Source organism: Dermacentor andersoni, chromosome 9 (assembly GCF_023375885.2).
Source record: "Dermacentor andersoni chromosome 9, qqDerAnde1_hic_scaffold, whole genome shotgun sequence".
NCBI classification, from domain to species: domain Eukaryota; kingdom Metazoa; phylum Arthropoda; class Arachnida; order Ixodida; family Ixodidae; genus Dermacentor; species Dermacentor andersoni.
In genome coordinates, this window is record NC_092822.1 from 62,473,130 (window position 1) to 62,487,812 (window position 14,683).

Consider the following 14,683-nt stretch of genomic DNA (forward strand, 5'->3'; position numbering starts at 1 on the left):
TTGTGCAACGTATTTTCCAAGCCAATGGGGAGAAAATGTGAGACATAAAAAGTACTGTCTACGCTTCACTATCAAACTATCCACAACATAACACACACTTCAAACGCCTAAGGCCCAGTCAGTGATAAAACCCGGACCTGCCGGTCCTGTCGTGTGTGTTCTTCTTGAGTCTTGTTCTTCTGCGCCTTGCCTTTACTAATTCAAATTGTCCATTTTAGTTTCATGTTTTTTTATTTGATTTTATATTATTTTCTTTCATTCATAGTTATATTTCATTTTGTATGCTTCATGTGTTCCAGTACGATTTGATGCCATTGTTGTTTTGCATTTTATAAATTATGTAGGAGAGAAACATACTATGCTCAGTTTAATAGGTCAATGTGTAATGCAATGTCACATATGCAAAGTCATATCATTGTTTGGGCATAACATTGATATTGCGTGCCAAATCCAATGTCTATGTATTGCGGGCAGGGGTTTGTACGTATTCAGGACACTTATTACGTATAGAGAGAGAGGAACTTGGTGTGAGACATGTACTGCATCAATGTGCATGCCACAACTGTAATATGCGAGTTGGGTAGGCCAAGGTTTTCCCGTATTTTGCCTACAACTGTGGCAGCCCTTTTCGTTTGCTAATGTGGCACTTTAGTTCCATCAAATAAGCAATGGATTCTTCACATCATCTTCATTTGCTCCCTGTCTTTGCAGGTTTCATGTCATCAGGGTCACTGCAGCAGTATGACTCACTCGTGTCAATGCGTGGCAATCTGCATTCCTGCCGGCTGTGCGATTACGTGACCGCAATAAAGTCAAGCATGCAAGCACATCTGCGCATACATACTGGCGAGCGCCCCTTCAAGTGCCACTTCTGCCCTGAGGCATTCACTTGTCTTTCTAACTTAAAGCGACATGAACGCACACACACTGGCGAGCGCCCCTACAAGTGCCACCTCTGCCCTGAGACATTCATTGATGGTACCAGCTTCAAGCGGCATGTCTGCACCCACACAGGCGAGCGCCCATTCAAGTGTCGCTTTTGCCCGAGCACATTCTATGACAGTTCCACCCTGAACCAGCATGTCCACACCCACTCAGGAGAGCGCCCTTTCAAGTGCCGCTTCTGCCCAGGCAAATTTGCTCACCGCACCACCCTGAACCGGCATGTCCGCACCCACACAGGCGAGCGCCCATTCAAGTGTCCCTACTGCCCGAGCGCATTCTGCGACAGTTCCAGCCTGAAGCAGCATGTGCGCACGCATACAAAAGAGTGCCCCTACCAGTGCCACCTGTGCCCACAAGCATTCACTCAGAAGTCCAATCTAACACGCCATATACGCAGCCACACATGAGACCATTCTTTTTCCTGAACCCACCGCAGCGCCTCGTTTTCGTGGCATCAGAAACTCTATATCCATGTGTCCTGTCGCACTGAGGAGAAGCCCTAAAGGTCAGGGGCATGGAGTTTTTCGTACATCAATCGGTTGATCGATTTGTTTGGCGGAACTGGTTACTCAACTGCATGGAGAAGTTTCCGTGTTCAACCGTATGGTTTCTTGTATATTACCTAGAAAGAAGTTGACTCCACTGTGAGAATTCCACAGGACGACTGCATCCATGTGATTTTAAAGCTGTGCTAGTTTTTTAGAATAGAAGCGTGTCAGCCTTCTTTGTGCACATTTTGTGGGAGTTAGTCGAGTTGAAGCACTTACTCTTTCTTAGGCTGCTCTGCAAGACAACATTCCTACCTGTGTAAGACTCTGACCTGTAATTTCAAACAAGAAAAATAAAAAATACAAATGCTACGATCCAGCATTCTGCTTCAGTTGACAGCCATGGCTAATTTTCAGCATTCCTTCTGTAAACATTCATTTGGTCATATGACTGGTGTTCACAGATACTTGACTAAGCTGTGGAATTTTTTCCCTTCACTTTGACTTATGCGTTTGACACCGAAGTTATTAAAGGCATGGCTGAAAAAAATTATTGTAGGAGATTTTAACTTCATTTAGCTCTCATAATCGAGTGCCACCAGTATTAACTGTGAATACAAAATTTGTATTAACTTTGGTGTGTAGCGTATTCACAACCAGTAGATAATTTCAGAAAATGTTGCACATGTATATGAAGAAAAATAACTGAGTATGAGGCAGCTCCCAACCTAACTTGTGCAAGGCTATTGGTTTTGGACTAAAGACTAAAGACTTCAAGCCCTGTCAGGCAGAGACTTCAAGCATTCAGCAAAATGAAGTGAACAATGCGTGCATTCTATGGGATCGCGCATACAACATACGTAACAGCATGTGTTTCAAGAAAAAACAAGCATCCAAACCACATAAATGATGATGAGGCACTCCTGAGAACAACATGAAGCGTCTAGCACACCCCACGTATGTTTGCCGGTAAAGATGTTGCGCAAGCTGCCAAGCAATTAATTCCCATTACATAATTCAACTTACAAATTCAAGCGAGTGAGTTTTCATGGCATTCACTATGAAATGAAGTTCAATACTGGCAACTGTTTTGATATAAGCGCCGTCAAACTTGATGTAAAAATTTACTTCTGTTCCACTTACTTTTCTAACCAAGTGCCGTTTTATGCATGGAAGCAGAAAAATATCTGGGACATCAATGCATTTTATATTACCCTTTGGGTATGCATATCTGAAAACTGTTGTCATCCTGTGAATTAGCTACATATATGTGTGCCTTGTAACCTCACCTACTACTATTTGTAAATTGTAGTGTGTGCGCCAAAAACATAATCAAGTTAACGTTTAAATGCCAAATATTTCGCAATAAGATTATTATTAGTTTTGATATTTTGTGTAAATAATGTTGGCTTTTTAGAGCAGTCAAGCTCAAAAGCTTTCTTATGCTATATGATGCTACAAAATTATTTGTGAAAATTCTGTTAGCTATATGAAAAAAACACTGTATTCAGGTTCTTTCATCATTGGTTTGCTTCGTGCTGCAAATTGCTTTGTTTCTTGTTCCACTTTCTGCCATTGCTAAGTGACTTTTTGCCTTAGCTGCATTTCTTTTTTCATTGGTTCTGTCAGGCTGTTTCTTATTCAACATTTATGCATCCACCAGTGACTGCGAAAGCTGGAGACTTTGAATTCCCCTCCCTCTGTATATCTATAACATCTATCCACGTTTGCTGGCGCGCTGTTCCTTGCCTGATGTGCTGTTGCCCTCAGATGTGGCTCTGTTCAATACATTTTTCTTTTTTTATTGTTTATTTATTTTATTTATTTGAACATACTGCTAGCCTCACATATGAGGCTGTTGCAGGAAAGGAGTTACAAGTGGTGACGTTATATTGAGTAGATATTGATGTGACTAGTTGAAGAGTAAGGGACTTGGACATACCTGTGCATATGCAAAGATGTACCTTCACTATCTTGTCCATTGACTATCTGAGTTTAGTGCCTGAACAGTACACAGGGCTCACAAAGGTCAAGTGTGGCCAAAATTTTGACACACACCTGAACCGTGTACTGTATAGTGCTCCTTGCTGAACTGCCTGTCATTGTGCACCAGGCGTTTGACATCCTGTGCCAGGGTCCTGGAAAACCGGTGACACATTGCTGTTCAACGTTGTCTAGAAGGCGTGCTTGTGGAAGCTGTGCAACTACACAGTGAAGAGCTCATTCAACTTGGCAAGATACATACAAATATGTACTCGCGATACGTTGTACAGTCGTCAGCACTGTGCACGTATCGCCTACACCAAAGGTATACGCCTTTGTAGCCGTACACTTATGCATCAGTATTGACAGTCATTCAGCTGCCACACTGGCAGCTGTATATTTTAAATGGAGGATGAACTGCTGCTACCTATGTGCACAAATAAATAGACCGTAATTCATTGCGGGAATCGAAATGTGGTGAAAAATATTTCACAGATGTATTCCTGTCTGACAACTGACACATCAAAGAGAGCGAAGCCGCATAAGTAGGTTCTCTTACCCTTCAGAAGTGCTAGGGATCTGTTTGCTGGCTCGTGACCTTGTTTGAATATAAAAGCAGTTCCTCCTGCATTCTCTTGTTGCTGCATCAGAAACTGCTGTAACAGCAGTTTCTGATGACAACACTATTAAGATATAAAAGCCAGAATTCAGTCATCAGAATCGACTCGGTTTTGGGTAACTGATCCAAGTAGACACATTGACCCCCCCCCCCAAAAAAAAATAATATAGATGGCCTTTTAATGTATCCAATGCATCATAATTATTTTACAAATAAGAAAATCAAGGAACAGTAATATTGATGTGAGTCCGGGTTCAGGCTGTAAGCTCAGTAACAGCAGTTTATTTCTCTTGTGGAGAGAAATTTGTTATTGTCATGTTCAGTGACTAGAGGAGCCTTCACCAGTACTGTCCAACCAGACTTTCGATGTGCTGAATGAACATTGTCAAAGCGCTGACACGCTTGTTGTTTGGAGAAGGAACCATTGTGACCAAGACTGTAAGCAGCTAAAAATTTGTTCAAGACAATGATGCCATGACATTTTAAAAAATGAGATCTTATGAAGTAGGCTTGGCATGAGTTGGATGAATTGCTCATAATACATACATTGCATTATAATATATTGTGAAGTGTAGCACCATGCAACCCGCCTAGTGTTCATTTTTACAAGGGGAAGAACTTTATGCAAGTGTGTTAGTATTTGTGCTGGCTTTGACAGCGACTTCTGTGCTGTGACAGATGTGTCCATGTCTCCGACAAAATGAAAGAGTTCTTTGCATCAGGCTTTGCCAGGGAACCAGCTCATCATATTCTTAACAGAAAGCATCCAAATGTTTGCTGTGTTTCATGGCATGGCAGCTTTATATATGATTTATTTATTATTGTGATAGTGATACGACTGTTTACTAAATGCCTCCAATGCATTTTTTTGTTTGTCTGAACCAAGTGCAAAGGCCAGTCTGCATGCTGCCCTATCATTCTACTGAAATTATGAAAAAAAAAAACCATAAATGTTCCGGCAGAACGTGTCCCACTATGCATGTCAACATTAATGCAATTAGCGTTGAAGCATTGCTGCGGTGCACTGTATTGCCAATGCCGAAATGCATCATGTACAAGGTGTGTATGCAGGCAGACTCCTCCCTTGTGCTTACTACTGCACCGGTCGCACCGTCTTGCGGCACTTTGAAGTCCACGCATGGCCGCATGCTGGATGTTAACTTACTGACATATGCAGAATGCTGCAAACTGGACTCTGCACACAGGTGCACCATTTGCTACACCTGAACCCAGTCCAAGCATCCTGGCCACTTCAGTAAGTGCAGGGGCATGCCCAACCAGGCTCCCCAGTTGCAAGCGCAGACTCGGTGAAAGCAACAGCCTGGGTTACGGCCACTGCCCCAAGAATGCTTTTCAGCTTGCCAGTCACTACAAGTTTCAGCCAGTGTCAACGCAACAGTCCCCTCCTTCAGTGTTGCCAAATCGTAGCAGATGGCCTGTGCGTTACCAAGAGGTAATGTGGACAGGTCTGACCAATATGCTATATATGTGATGTTTACTGGTGTGTACATAAAGAAATTCGTTTTATCTTCACATTTTTCTATTCAGTTGAATCGGTCAGGCTTTAGCAATAGCTGCTTGAATAAAGCCCCCTGGAGATAGAGGCAGGCATTTCTGCAATTGAATTGTGCTGAAGTATAGTGTTGTGGAACCAAGTTGATGAGAAAGTGCATTTTTAACTATGGAGTGTTTATGGCTTTGCATTAGTTTGCACATGATGCCGAATGTCATATCAGCTGTAAAACCCCCATTGAAGGGAGTTGCTCATTACAGTGATACTCTGCCTCTGAAAAGTGTGTGAAACAACCTGCAGTTAAAAGTGAATTCACTAACTTTTCAAGTCATCATGTATTTCCTATGGGAACTGCTTGATACTTGGTACCCTCATCATACCAGAGTGTGTTTGTTCGCATACTTACTGTTTGCCGATTGGCAGGTTACTGGAGGCATAAATGTGTGTGGCCGCATTGGTAGTGCCCCCTGGTGGCACAAAGCTCAACCAGACAAACGCAGAACTTTTAATTTCAGTACCCATTTTTATTGTACTTGGTCAGGTGGAAGTGGCGGGCTGGTTGGTTTGGCATTCTTTATTCAACGACAGGAGCACTTAATGAGCCATAGACAAACATTAGCGCACACAGACACATGGACATTCATAAAGAACATTCTTTCTATTTCACTGCTCAAGTAAATTTTCTGCAGCGGTGTAATTGTGAACAAACATATTGCCTTTTTAAATGTTTTTTGACAAGAACATGAAAACACGTTTGTAAGACATTTTGGTTAGACAAAGCATCACAAAATGTCTTTACCAGAGTCTGGTACTACGATGTGCAAATGCCATTGTGTATGCTGGAATACTGGACATGCTAAATGTCTCGATTGTTTAGATGTGAAATTCACCACATCAGGAGCTCTTTCATTTCTGTAGCTGTGTAGTGTTCTTTGCCGCATTACTGGGCTCTTCTATTGAGATGGTTGATGCTGTGGAGAAGGTGAGATTTTCTCTAATGCCTTTTGTAAATGAATATTATCTGGTAAAAGAGAAAACATCTGCCTACCTGCCATTATTAACAATGCTATTCCTGCGGCTTCTGGATTCTTCAATGATTTTGTTATGCGGCATTTCTAAATCTCCATCAGCATGTTCTGACATTTGTTTGGCCTTGTCTTTAGTGAGAGCTCTATACCCAAGGGAAGCATGGCACGCTCATGATTCTAGGAAGCAGCACCCTGTGCCTTCTAGCATAAGCATAACCATTAAGTTTATGAAGTCTTTACTTTTGCAATAGATTACAGAGCATGTATGTTTATTTTGGCTCCCACTGAAATGAATGAACAGGCACTGTCCTGTTGGTTGCTCTGTGATTAGGAGGCGTATTTTTGAAATGGTAACTTCTTGGACTCTAGCCTGTCCATATCTTGCATAACGCGAGTGATGACACTGTCACAGTGTCACGTGAGCCCATGACAGAGGGTGAATAGAAGAGACAAAAGAAAAACTCTTGCAAATGTTGTAATTTATTGTAAAACAAGCAGGTTATTTTGTCTGCTGCAAATGTGCAATGTTTGATGTTGACCTAGTAAATTATGATTATTTATCTTTTATTACATACTGCAAACTCAACTTATAAGCAGGGTAGGTAGAAAAGATACAATAAACACTATAACAAAACTAATTATAATGAGTTAGAAAACAACCAAAGCAACATGTATAATGTACAGTCTAAACAATTACAATCATAACGGTGTGTGAAAAAAAAACTGTTTAAGTTATGAATCTTTGAAAAAAATATGGATTTAGGATATGCTAACGGTGGTGTCGAATGTGCCTGGTTACAAAGGAGGTGTTGCAGATTGTAAATGGTGGAGGGCTAGCTTTTTAATTAATTAGTTGGTGGAGAAATTCATATTGAAAATGTTTGTACCGTGGTGAAAATTAATCTGGAGTTCCTCACTACGGCGCACCTCCTAATCAAATTGTAATTTTGGCACGTAATACCACAAATTATTATTATAGTGTTTTAACCATTCTTCAGGCAAACAAATGTAGATATTTTGTTGTACACAAACTGGACAGCTTGTCTTCAAATTTGTTGACTGTAAATGCTAGATTGAGTGTAAGGTTCCCGGACCATGCAGGCATACTCTAACTTTGTCTAAATAATTGTGACATAGACTAGTAGACTGACATTAGAAGGTGTTTTTACAAGTTTATATTAAAAAATATGCAGCTAACGAATGGCAGAAGCACATTAGTATGCTGGTATGAACATTCCAGGATAGATTCTTAGTCCTTACCTCTGTATGTAGTCACTATTTTGATGGGCGAAGAGTGTAGTTTGTAAGTATGTAAATGTAGTGCCTTCTTGCAATATAAAGCGACAAATGCGCTGTAATTGATGGTGATGATCATTATCCATTGTTTGCACCAGTGAGAAATGTTAGTGAGACCTATGTTGAGGTCATCCTAGTCGCTAATAAGTTATCATGTGTAACAAAATATAATCATCTGTGAACAACCTTACTTGGACACATGGTTTTGATTAGATTGATAATAGCATTAACATATATTATTTAAAAAAGCTTTCGATATAACCCAACTCACGGTGACTGTCGACGGTAATGCGTTGCCATTGAATCAATATAGCGACACAACATATAGTGCCACCATCAAAACAAGGTATGTATGAGGTATGTACTGCAATGGGACTCCGCTTTCGCATTTCCTTATATTGGCAAACATATTGGGTGCATTTCAGTTTTTGTTTATCTATTCCCTCACTGCACTCCTGCCGCTTGCAACTGAGCAATTTCTCGTAGGCAGGTTAGCTGTAAATCATTTTTTTAGTAGACAGTATCTAAAAAGAAAGAAAACTTGGTCATTATAATAAATAGAAAAAAGCACAGAATCGTTAAAGGGCCCTTCACCAGGTCTGGTCATTTTGAGCTGACAAGCGCAGAGCATACATTGCGTGATAACGATCGTGTCTGTAAAGTATTACAGCGCTATGCACCACGGAAAGATCTGAAATTTAAAACCGAATGCCGTTTTTATTTCTCTTCGCCGCAGCCGCACTCCAAGCCAGAGGATGACATACTCGCATCCCTGTGCCTATGTACTCGGTTGATTGATTGATTGATTGAACAATTTATTATTCCACTGAGCTGCAGTGCCCACCTCTCCAGCGCGTTGAGGATGGTGAGTCTTCACGGCCAGGCGGATTGTTTGAAGCTGGTCATCTTTAGCCTCGGTCTGGAGCTAAGCCTCCCAGGCTTCCCTACTGTTGATCTTTTAAAGCGAAATCTTTACTGGCCGCGAACTTGCGATTTTGCTGTGGTGGTGCTCCGAAGAGGCACATGATGTCATAATGTGCGCTTTGCCACGGATGTTTCTCTCTTGCTCGCTCCCTAGTCACTACTGTGCATGCGCCACTAGTAGCACCGAGCCACAGGTGTTCCGCCGCTGCGCAGCGCCGTGCCTTTCCGCCGCCGCCGTTTGGTATGTCACACTGTGTTCCTCGTCGTTGCGCTCGCCTCCGCTCGCTTTGCCAGCTGCATCGCATGCCTGATAACATGTCGGAGGATTGAAAAGGAGAGCTCGCGTGCGCCGCGACCACAGTTGAGGCGACAGTATGGACGGCGACAATTCCGATAAGCAGGAGGAGGCCTGGAATAGACATCGGAATGAGATGAAGAGGAAACGAATCGCCCAGGAAACAGACGAACAGCGCGCCGAACGACTGGCTAAATGCCACAACATAGCAAGACAACCAGACTAACCTGAACTTGCAATCAAGATTAACCAAGGGTAACCATGGTTATATCCATGCCAGGATATATGTAACGAAAGCTAAGGCTTTCGGTACATATATCCTGGCATAGCCGAGCTAAGCCACTGCCAATTTTCCTCAGCACCGGGTAGCCAGCACACTCCCATATTGCATGGTATAGCGCACCTTTCTCCTGACAAATTTCGCAGAGGGCGTCGTTATAGTCCCTCTGAGTTCAATCGGTCCAATATGGTGATGTATAATTGTTTCTCTGGTGGCACCGCCAAATGCGAGAGTCCTCCACAGAGAGAGACTGATGCGTAGGCGGAAAGATTTTTCTTTTGGCTTTGTAATGATCTACGATTTCCCTGTACGTGATGATGTTAGCTTTGATTCCTGGAACTGGCTGCTCTAGAGTTGCCCAATGGTAGAGTGCTCGGGCGAGCTTGTGAAGAAGGGTTGAAATCCGGGCCACTTGGTATACATACTTGAAAGAAAAAAAGCAGTAAAAAAACACAAAGGACTAAAGGAGAGGTTCACACCACAACAACTGGACTATCAACTGAGGTTTATTATAAACAGCGAAGTCCCAGCAACGCCAGCAGAGCATGCGCAACCACATCATTGCTAATCACAGAGCATGAAAAGACAAGATATCGCATCTATCGTGACCGACCTAGAAATGCAAATTCTTTTTCAAGTAAGCACATCGAGGTTGTACTAATGAAGTCGACACCTAATAAACTGATGTAGTACGCTTACAGGATTTCTCGCTCTTCTTTGCCCTTGCCCCTACCAAGAATCGTTACATTGCTGAACAAAGGGTAATGGCCACATTCTTTTCAATGGCAAGGCAAGTTTGCACCGTTATCTGACCCCAGGGAGGAGTGGTGCTCACGCATGCGGTCATTAATACATCGACCGGTTTGGCCTATGTATTGTGCGCTGCTTGGTTATGCAAACCACACGCGTCCCAGAAATACCCAAACAGGGTTCTTGTTTACGCATGCAGCTTGTGTCCACTAATCTAAAGCTCTATAATGTCAGCAGTATAAAGAGAGGCTGTAAAAATAGGCCTTTGAACTTCACAACTCCAATTTTGTTTCTTCTATACTCGTACAACCTAAACACTACGCTGTCGTGACAGCATCTGGCTAGCTCATTGCCACATTTTGCGACAAAAGCAGTGATCGCCCTGTCCTAACATTATTCCAAGAATTCCTTTAACAGTTCATTTTTTTAAGCACGAAGCATGTCATGTCTCTCAAGTAAACTGCTTTGCACTGCACCACATCATGTCCAACTAGAAAATTAACTACGCAATAAGCTTCTAGAAGTAGCTAAAAATCAGCAGTCTTCTGAAGTCAGCTTGACTAGCAGCTCCTAAAATTGGCTATATTTGAATTAGGGGAAGGAAAGAACAGATTGAATATACATATGTCTGATCAGAAAGTTGTGGTGTTGTGGTGCAGGCTAAGGCAGTGAAAGGAAGCCGTTTTGGCATTGGTCTACCTCTATCCCAAAACCAGGCACTGCAACCGAGGTGACTTCGTTTGGCTTTAACATCTTCAAGTTCGCTTTCCCGAGCACAGAATGCTCAGTCGAGGTGAGCTCGATGCACATCACCCACATTGGGGATGCAAAGGCGTACGGCCAAGAGGATGCCACCTTGACGAAGCAGACACGGGGCCTTCATCTAGAGTGTCAGTGCGACTCTGCCCCAAGAGGCAGCGATCATTATAACACTTGATGTAGGGGTGAAGATTAGGGAGGCAGGACAGGGGTAATTGGAGATCGCTGGGAGAGGCCTTCGTCTTGCAGTGGACATGAAATGCTGATAATGATGATGATGATGTTGGGGTGAAAATGTGCCACATTCACAAAATCAGGGTTTCAGGCTGGGACCATTTCCATGATGCACTTGAGTCTGCAGAATGTGACGGTGTTGAGGAATCGCTAGCATCACGCATCCTTCACACACTGCAAAGAGTGGCATGCGAACTAGAGCTTACTGGGGCAACATACAGCCCTGACAAGCACTTGCTCCAACTTTGGGGTGAGCAAGCCAAGCTGCATACTTAAATTGAACTGCATGCAATAAACCCTGATCAATGTTCTTCACAAGACTGAGCAGGCAAGATAACATGCTAAGAAACTTGCCAGAGACTAGTGGATGGATCACTGCGTGCAATTTGAATGTATAGGTCTCGGTAAGATGCAACACATTCTCGGCTATAACAGGATTAACCAAATGCTGTAATACTATTGAAAACACGCTGCCCGATCTTCATTGCACATCTGAGTAATTTGAGGAACAAGCTGCAGATGCTTTCCCCGACCGCCTCACAGTGAGTGACTATCACCAGAGTTGTACGCACCTTAATGACCACTTGCCAAGGAAGGAATGGAAAGCCTCTTTACAATGGCAGAACCTGTTGTTGCTCTCGAACATCTCAACACTTGAAGCACATGTGGCAAAGATGGAGTCATTTTGCAGATGCTGAGGAATCTTGCCGAAACGAGGAAGCAAGCACTATTGCGTGTAATCAACGAAATCTTGAATATTGGAATTCCCCACAGAGTGAATACACTTTGTCATGATGCCACAACCGAAACCAGGCAAGAAACCTAACACCATAGCCAACCTTTGATCAGTCTCACTCACATTGACATTGTGAAAATTGACTGAAGGAATGTGCCTCGCGAGGCTGAACCACCATATGGGAAAGACAAGACTATTTTCACCTGTGCCAGATTGGTTTCTGGCCTAAGGTTGACATGTGTGACAATATGCTCTTTCTGCATCAAAGCATTGCGAAACCAGCCGCTTCGGAGAAAAGATATATGGGTTCATAGTCACAGTCGAACCAAGAAGGATGTTGAGCACAGTCTGCAATGAGGAGGTACTGGTGGCGTTCCGTGAAGCCTCCCCAGGCCTTAGGGTTTCCAGTATTGCCAAAACCTCTTATGCAACCAAATGTTTGAAATAGGAAGTTGCAGTAAACAGCCAAAGACTTTTACCATCTGCACAGGTGGAAATGCAGGTAAAACCCAGACCAGCACACTTGGTTGCAGGAGTGATTCGCTGATGTGGTAAGAAGGTGCCTTAACAGTTAGTGATAAGGTATACTGAATGCAAGTATGTGCAGTATGTACATGTACTGTTAGGCCGAAACAGATGAATTTTCTTCAAAGCAATATCAAAAGCTCATTTTTTTCTGGATGCCACTCTGTGCTTTAGGCAAGTGTGGACAGGGTTATATAAAGCTGCATAGGCAAAATGATACAACTAGATACAGCTGTTAAGCGTAATATTTTTTCTGGGCTAAATTCTTGCTCCTTGAACTCATTCAAGGTCATTAACTGCAGCACCAAAGTAGTGGACCACTACTAGAACAAAGGCATGTAGTGTGCCTATCTCAATTCTTGTGCTTATGCCAGTCTTCTTCTTTACAGCAATAGCTGCTGTAGGCTAACTCCCCTGGTTGTTCTGATGTCTACTGCTGTTGTTACTGGAATTGCCAAATTTCTTTCTAGAATATTGCAAATAAACTTTTCATTGTGCTGCGAGGTTTCAAACATACGATCAAAAGATTCGCAGTCCACAATTCTATATTTCAGCCACTCTGCTGAAGGTGCAGTCGTGGTGAATACTGATCCTGGAGAGCGCAATCAAGCCAACAGGTGTCTTGATTGGCTACCACCAGCTCGATGTCTGCGTACTGTATATAGAGATGGCGTCCACGCTTTCAAGTTCTGAGACATCACCTTCCCACTTGTGAAGGCAGTCCTATGTTAAATTTTCTTCTTGCATGCAATGACAATGATTGGGTGCATCTGCTTCATTAATCTTCTTCTAGTGCTTGGCTTCTCAGATTTACTGGATGGAGCTGTTGTCTTGCTTCCCTCAAGCACAGTGCAAGACCTAGCAATGGGTAGCCCAAATATAAATTTGAGAAAACCAAAACAAATTCAGCAGTATGTAGCTAAAGGGTTGTTTTGGTGGAGACCAGTGGCCAAGTCCAGATATGAAAGAGGAGGGAGAAAAGTCTAGTCTTTCCACTTCAACACTGGGAGGCACAACTCCCATAAATAAATATGACTCGTACTTAATTTACTTCTTTAAAGGAGATTACTGATTTGCATTGGCAAGTGTTCACTTCAGCAAACACAGCTTTAAGCAAGCTTCCTATGCATATTTCACCAGCTACTGCATCATTGTTTCGCATTACGAGTGAAACTGCAATTTTTTTTATGACACAACTTGCCCAATTTTGTGTTTTGTGGTAGGATGTTAGCAGTGCTATTAAGGCACTTAAATGCTCGTGAATAGTAGAGAAAAAATAAAAGAAAGCAGTGGCTTTTTGTGCATAGACTATGCATACACCTGGTGCTCTCATGGTCATTTGTTCCCTATCTGCTAAACTATTCTAAACAAGAAAAGCTTATACACAATTATTATGCAAAGTCAAACCACAACTAAACCAGAGGCATCCTTGGTAAGCAAAGTATATTTCTTTGGTGACATTTCCTGCGGCCCTGCAATTGGGCTTTCTTTCCTTCATTTTCAGCTGTGCAGGTTCATTAAGAAGTGATGAGACAGTTTGACAATTTAAATAATTGAAATACTTAGCAAAACCTTTTTTGGGTTGTTTTTTCTTGGTTTCAGACTCTGCACATTGCATTTTAAGGCATTTTTCAATGTATTTTGCCTTTTTCTTTATGTGTAGGGCATGTTAACACTTTTTACACCATGTCAAGTATGTGGTGCAATAGAGTTCTTGGATGGAGTCTCTCACTTTCATTCTGTACAATATCATGTCGTTTTTTTTCTTTTTTTTTGTGTGTGTCCAAGGCTGTTTTACATTTGAGTGTGATTGTAGCATTTTGCTAAGTTTTGCCTCTGTCACCCAAGCTTGAAAGCTTGCTACCCACTGCTGGTGGCATGACACATGCAAAATCCTGTGCACTGGTTGTCTGTCTTTTTGAATTACAATTTGTTGCCTATATTTGCTCTGTTATATCATAGTTGACATCATTTAACCATATTGCACACAATGTGGATGATATGTACTAGGAATATATAGCCACCATAAACATAATAAATAGAAGTTAATAATTCAAGAATAGTGCCTTTGCATGGTGGTGCAGCCATGAATTGTGGCTATAAGGTACCAGCGGTGCAGGTAGCACTGCTTCAGCAGAATATAGTTCAACTCTACTACTTTCAAACATCATTGCTTTTATCTGCATTTGTATAGCTCCAGTTCCTGTGAACAATATACATCTGGTGGAAGAGTGGCTTGCACCTGCAGTTTGGGCCAATGAATAGCCTGTATACTGCCCGTTTTCATGTTATTAGCATATTAGTAAAG

At 42.2% G+C, this 14,683-nt stretch overlaps 1 protein-coding gene across 1 annotated transcript in view; it reads left to right on the plus strand.

Moving 5' to 3' along the window:
• The window catches only part of LOC129384054 (uncharacterized), a 56,277-nt gene extending 41,960 nt beyond the window's left edge, over nucleotides 1–14,317 (plus strand). The window contains exon 6 of the mRNA XM_055069137.2: nucleotides 667–14,317. Within this exon, the coding sequence (XP_054925112.2) occupies nucleotides 667–1,352 (686 nt within the window). The 3' untranslated portion in view covers nucleotides 1,353–14,317. The remainder of the gene's footprint in view (nucleotides 1–666) is intronic.
• The last annotated feature ends 366 nt before the right edge of the window (nucleotides 14,318–14,683 follow it).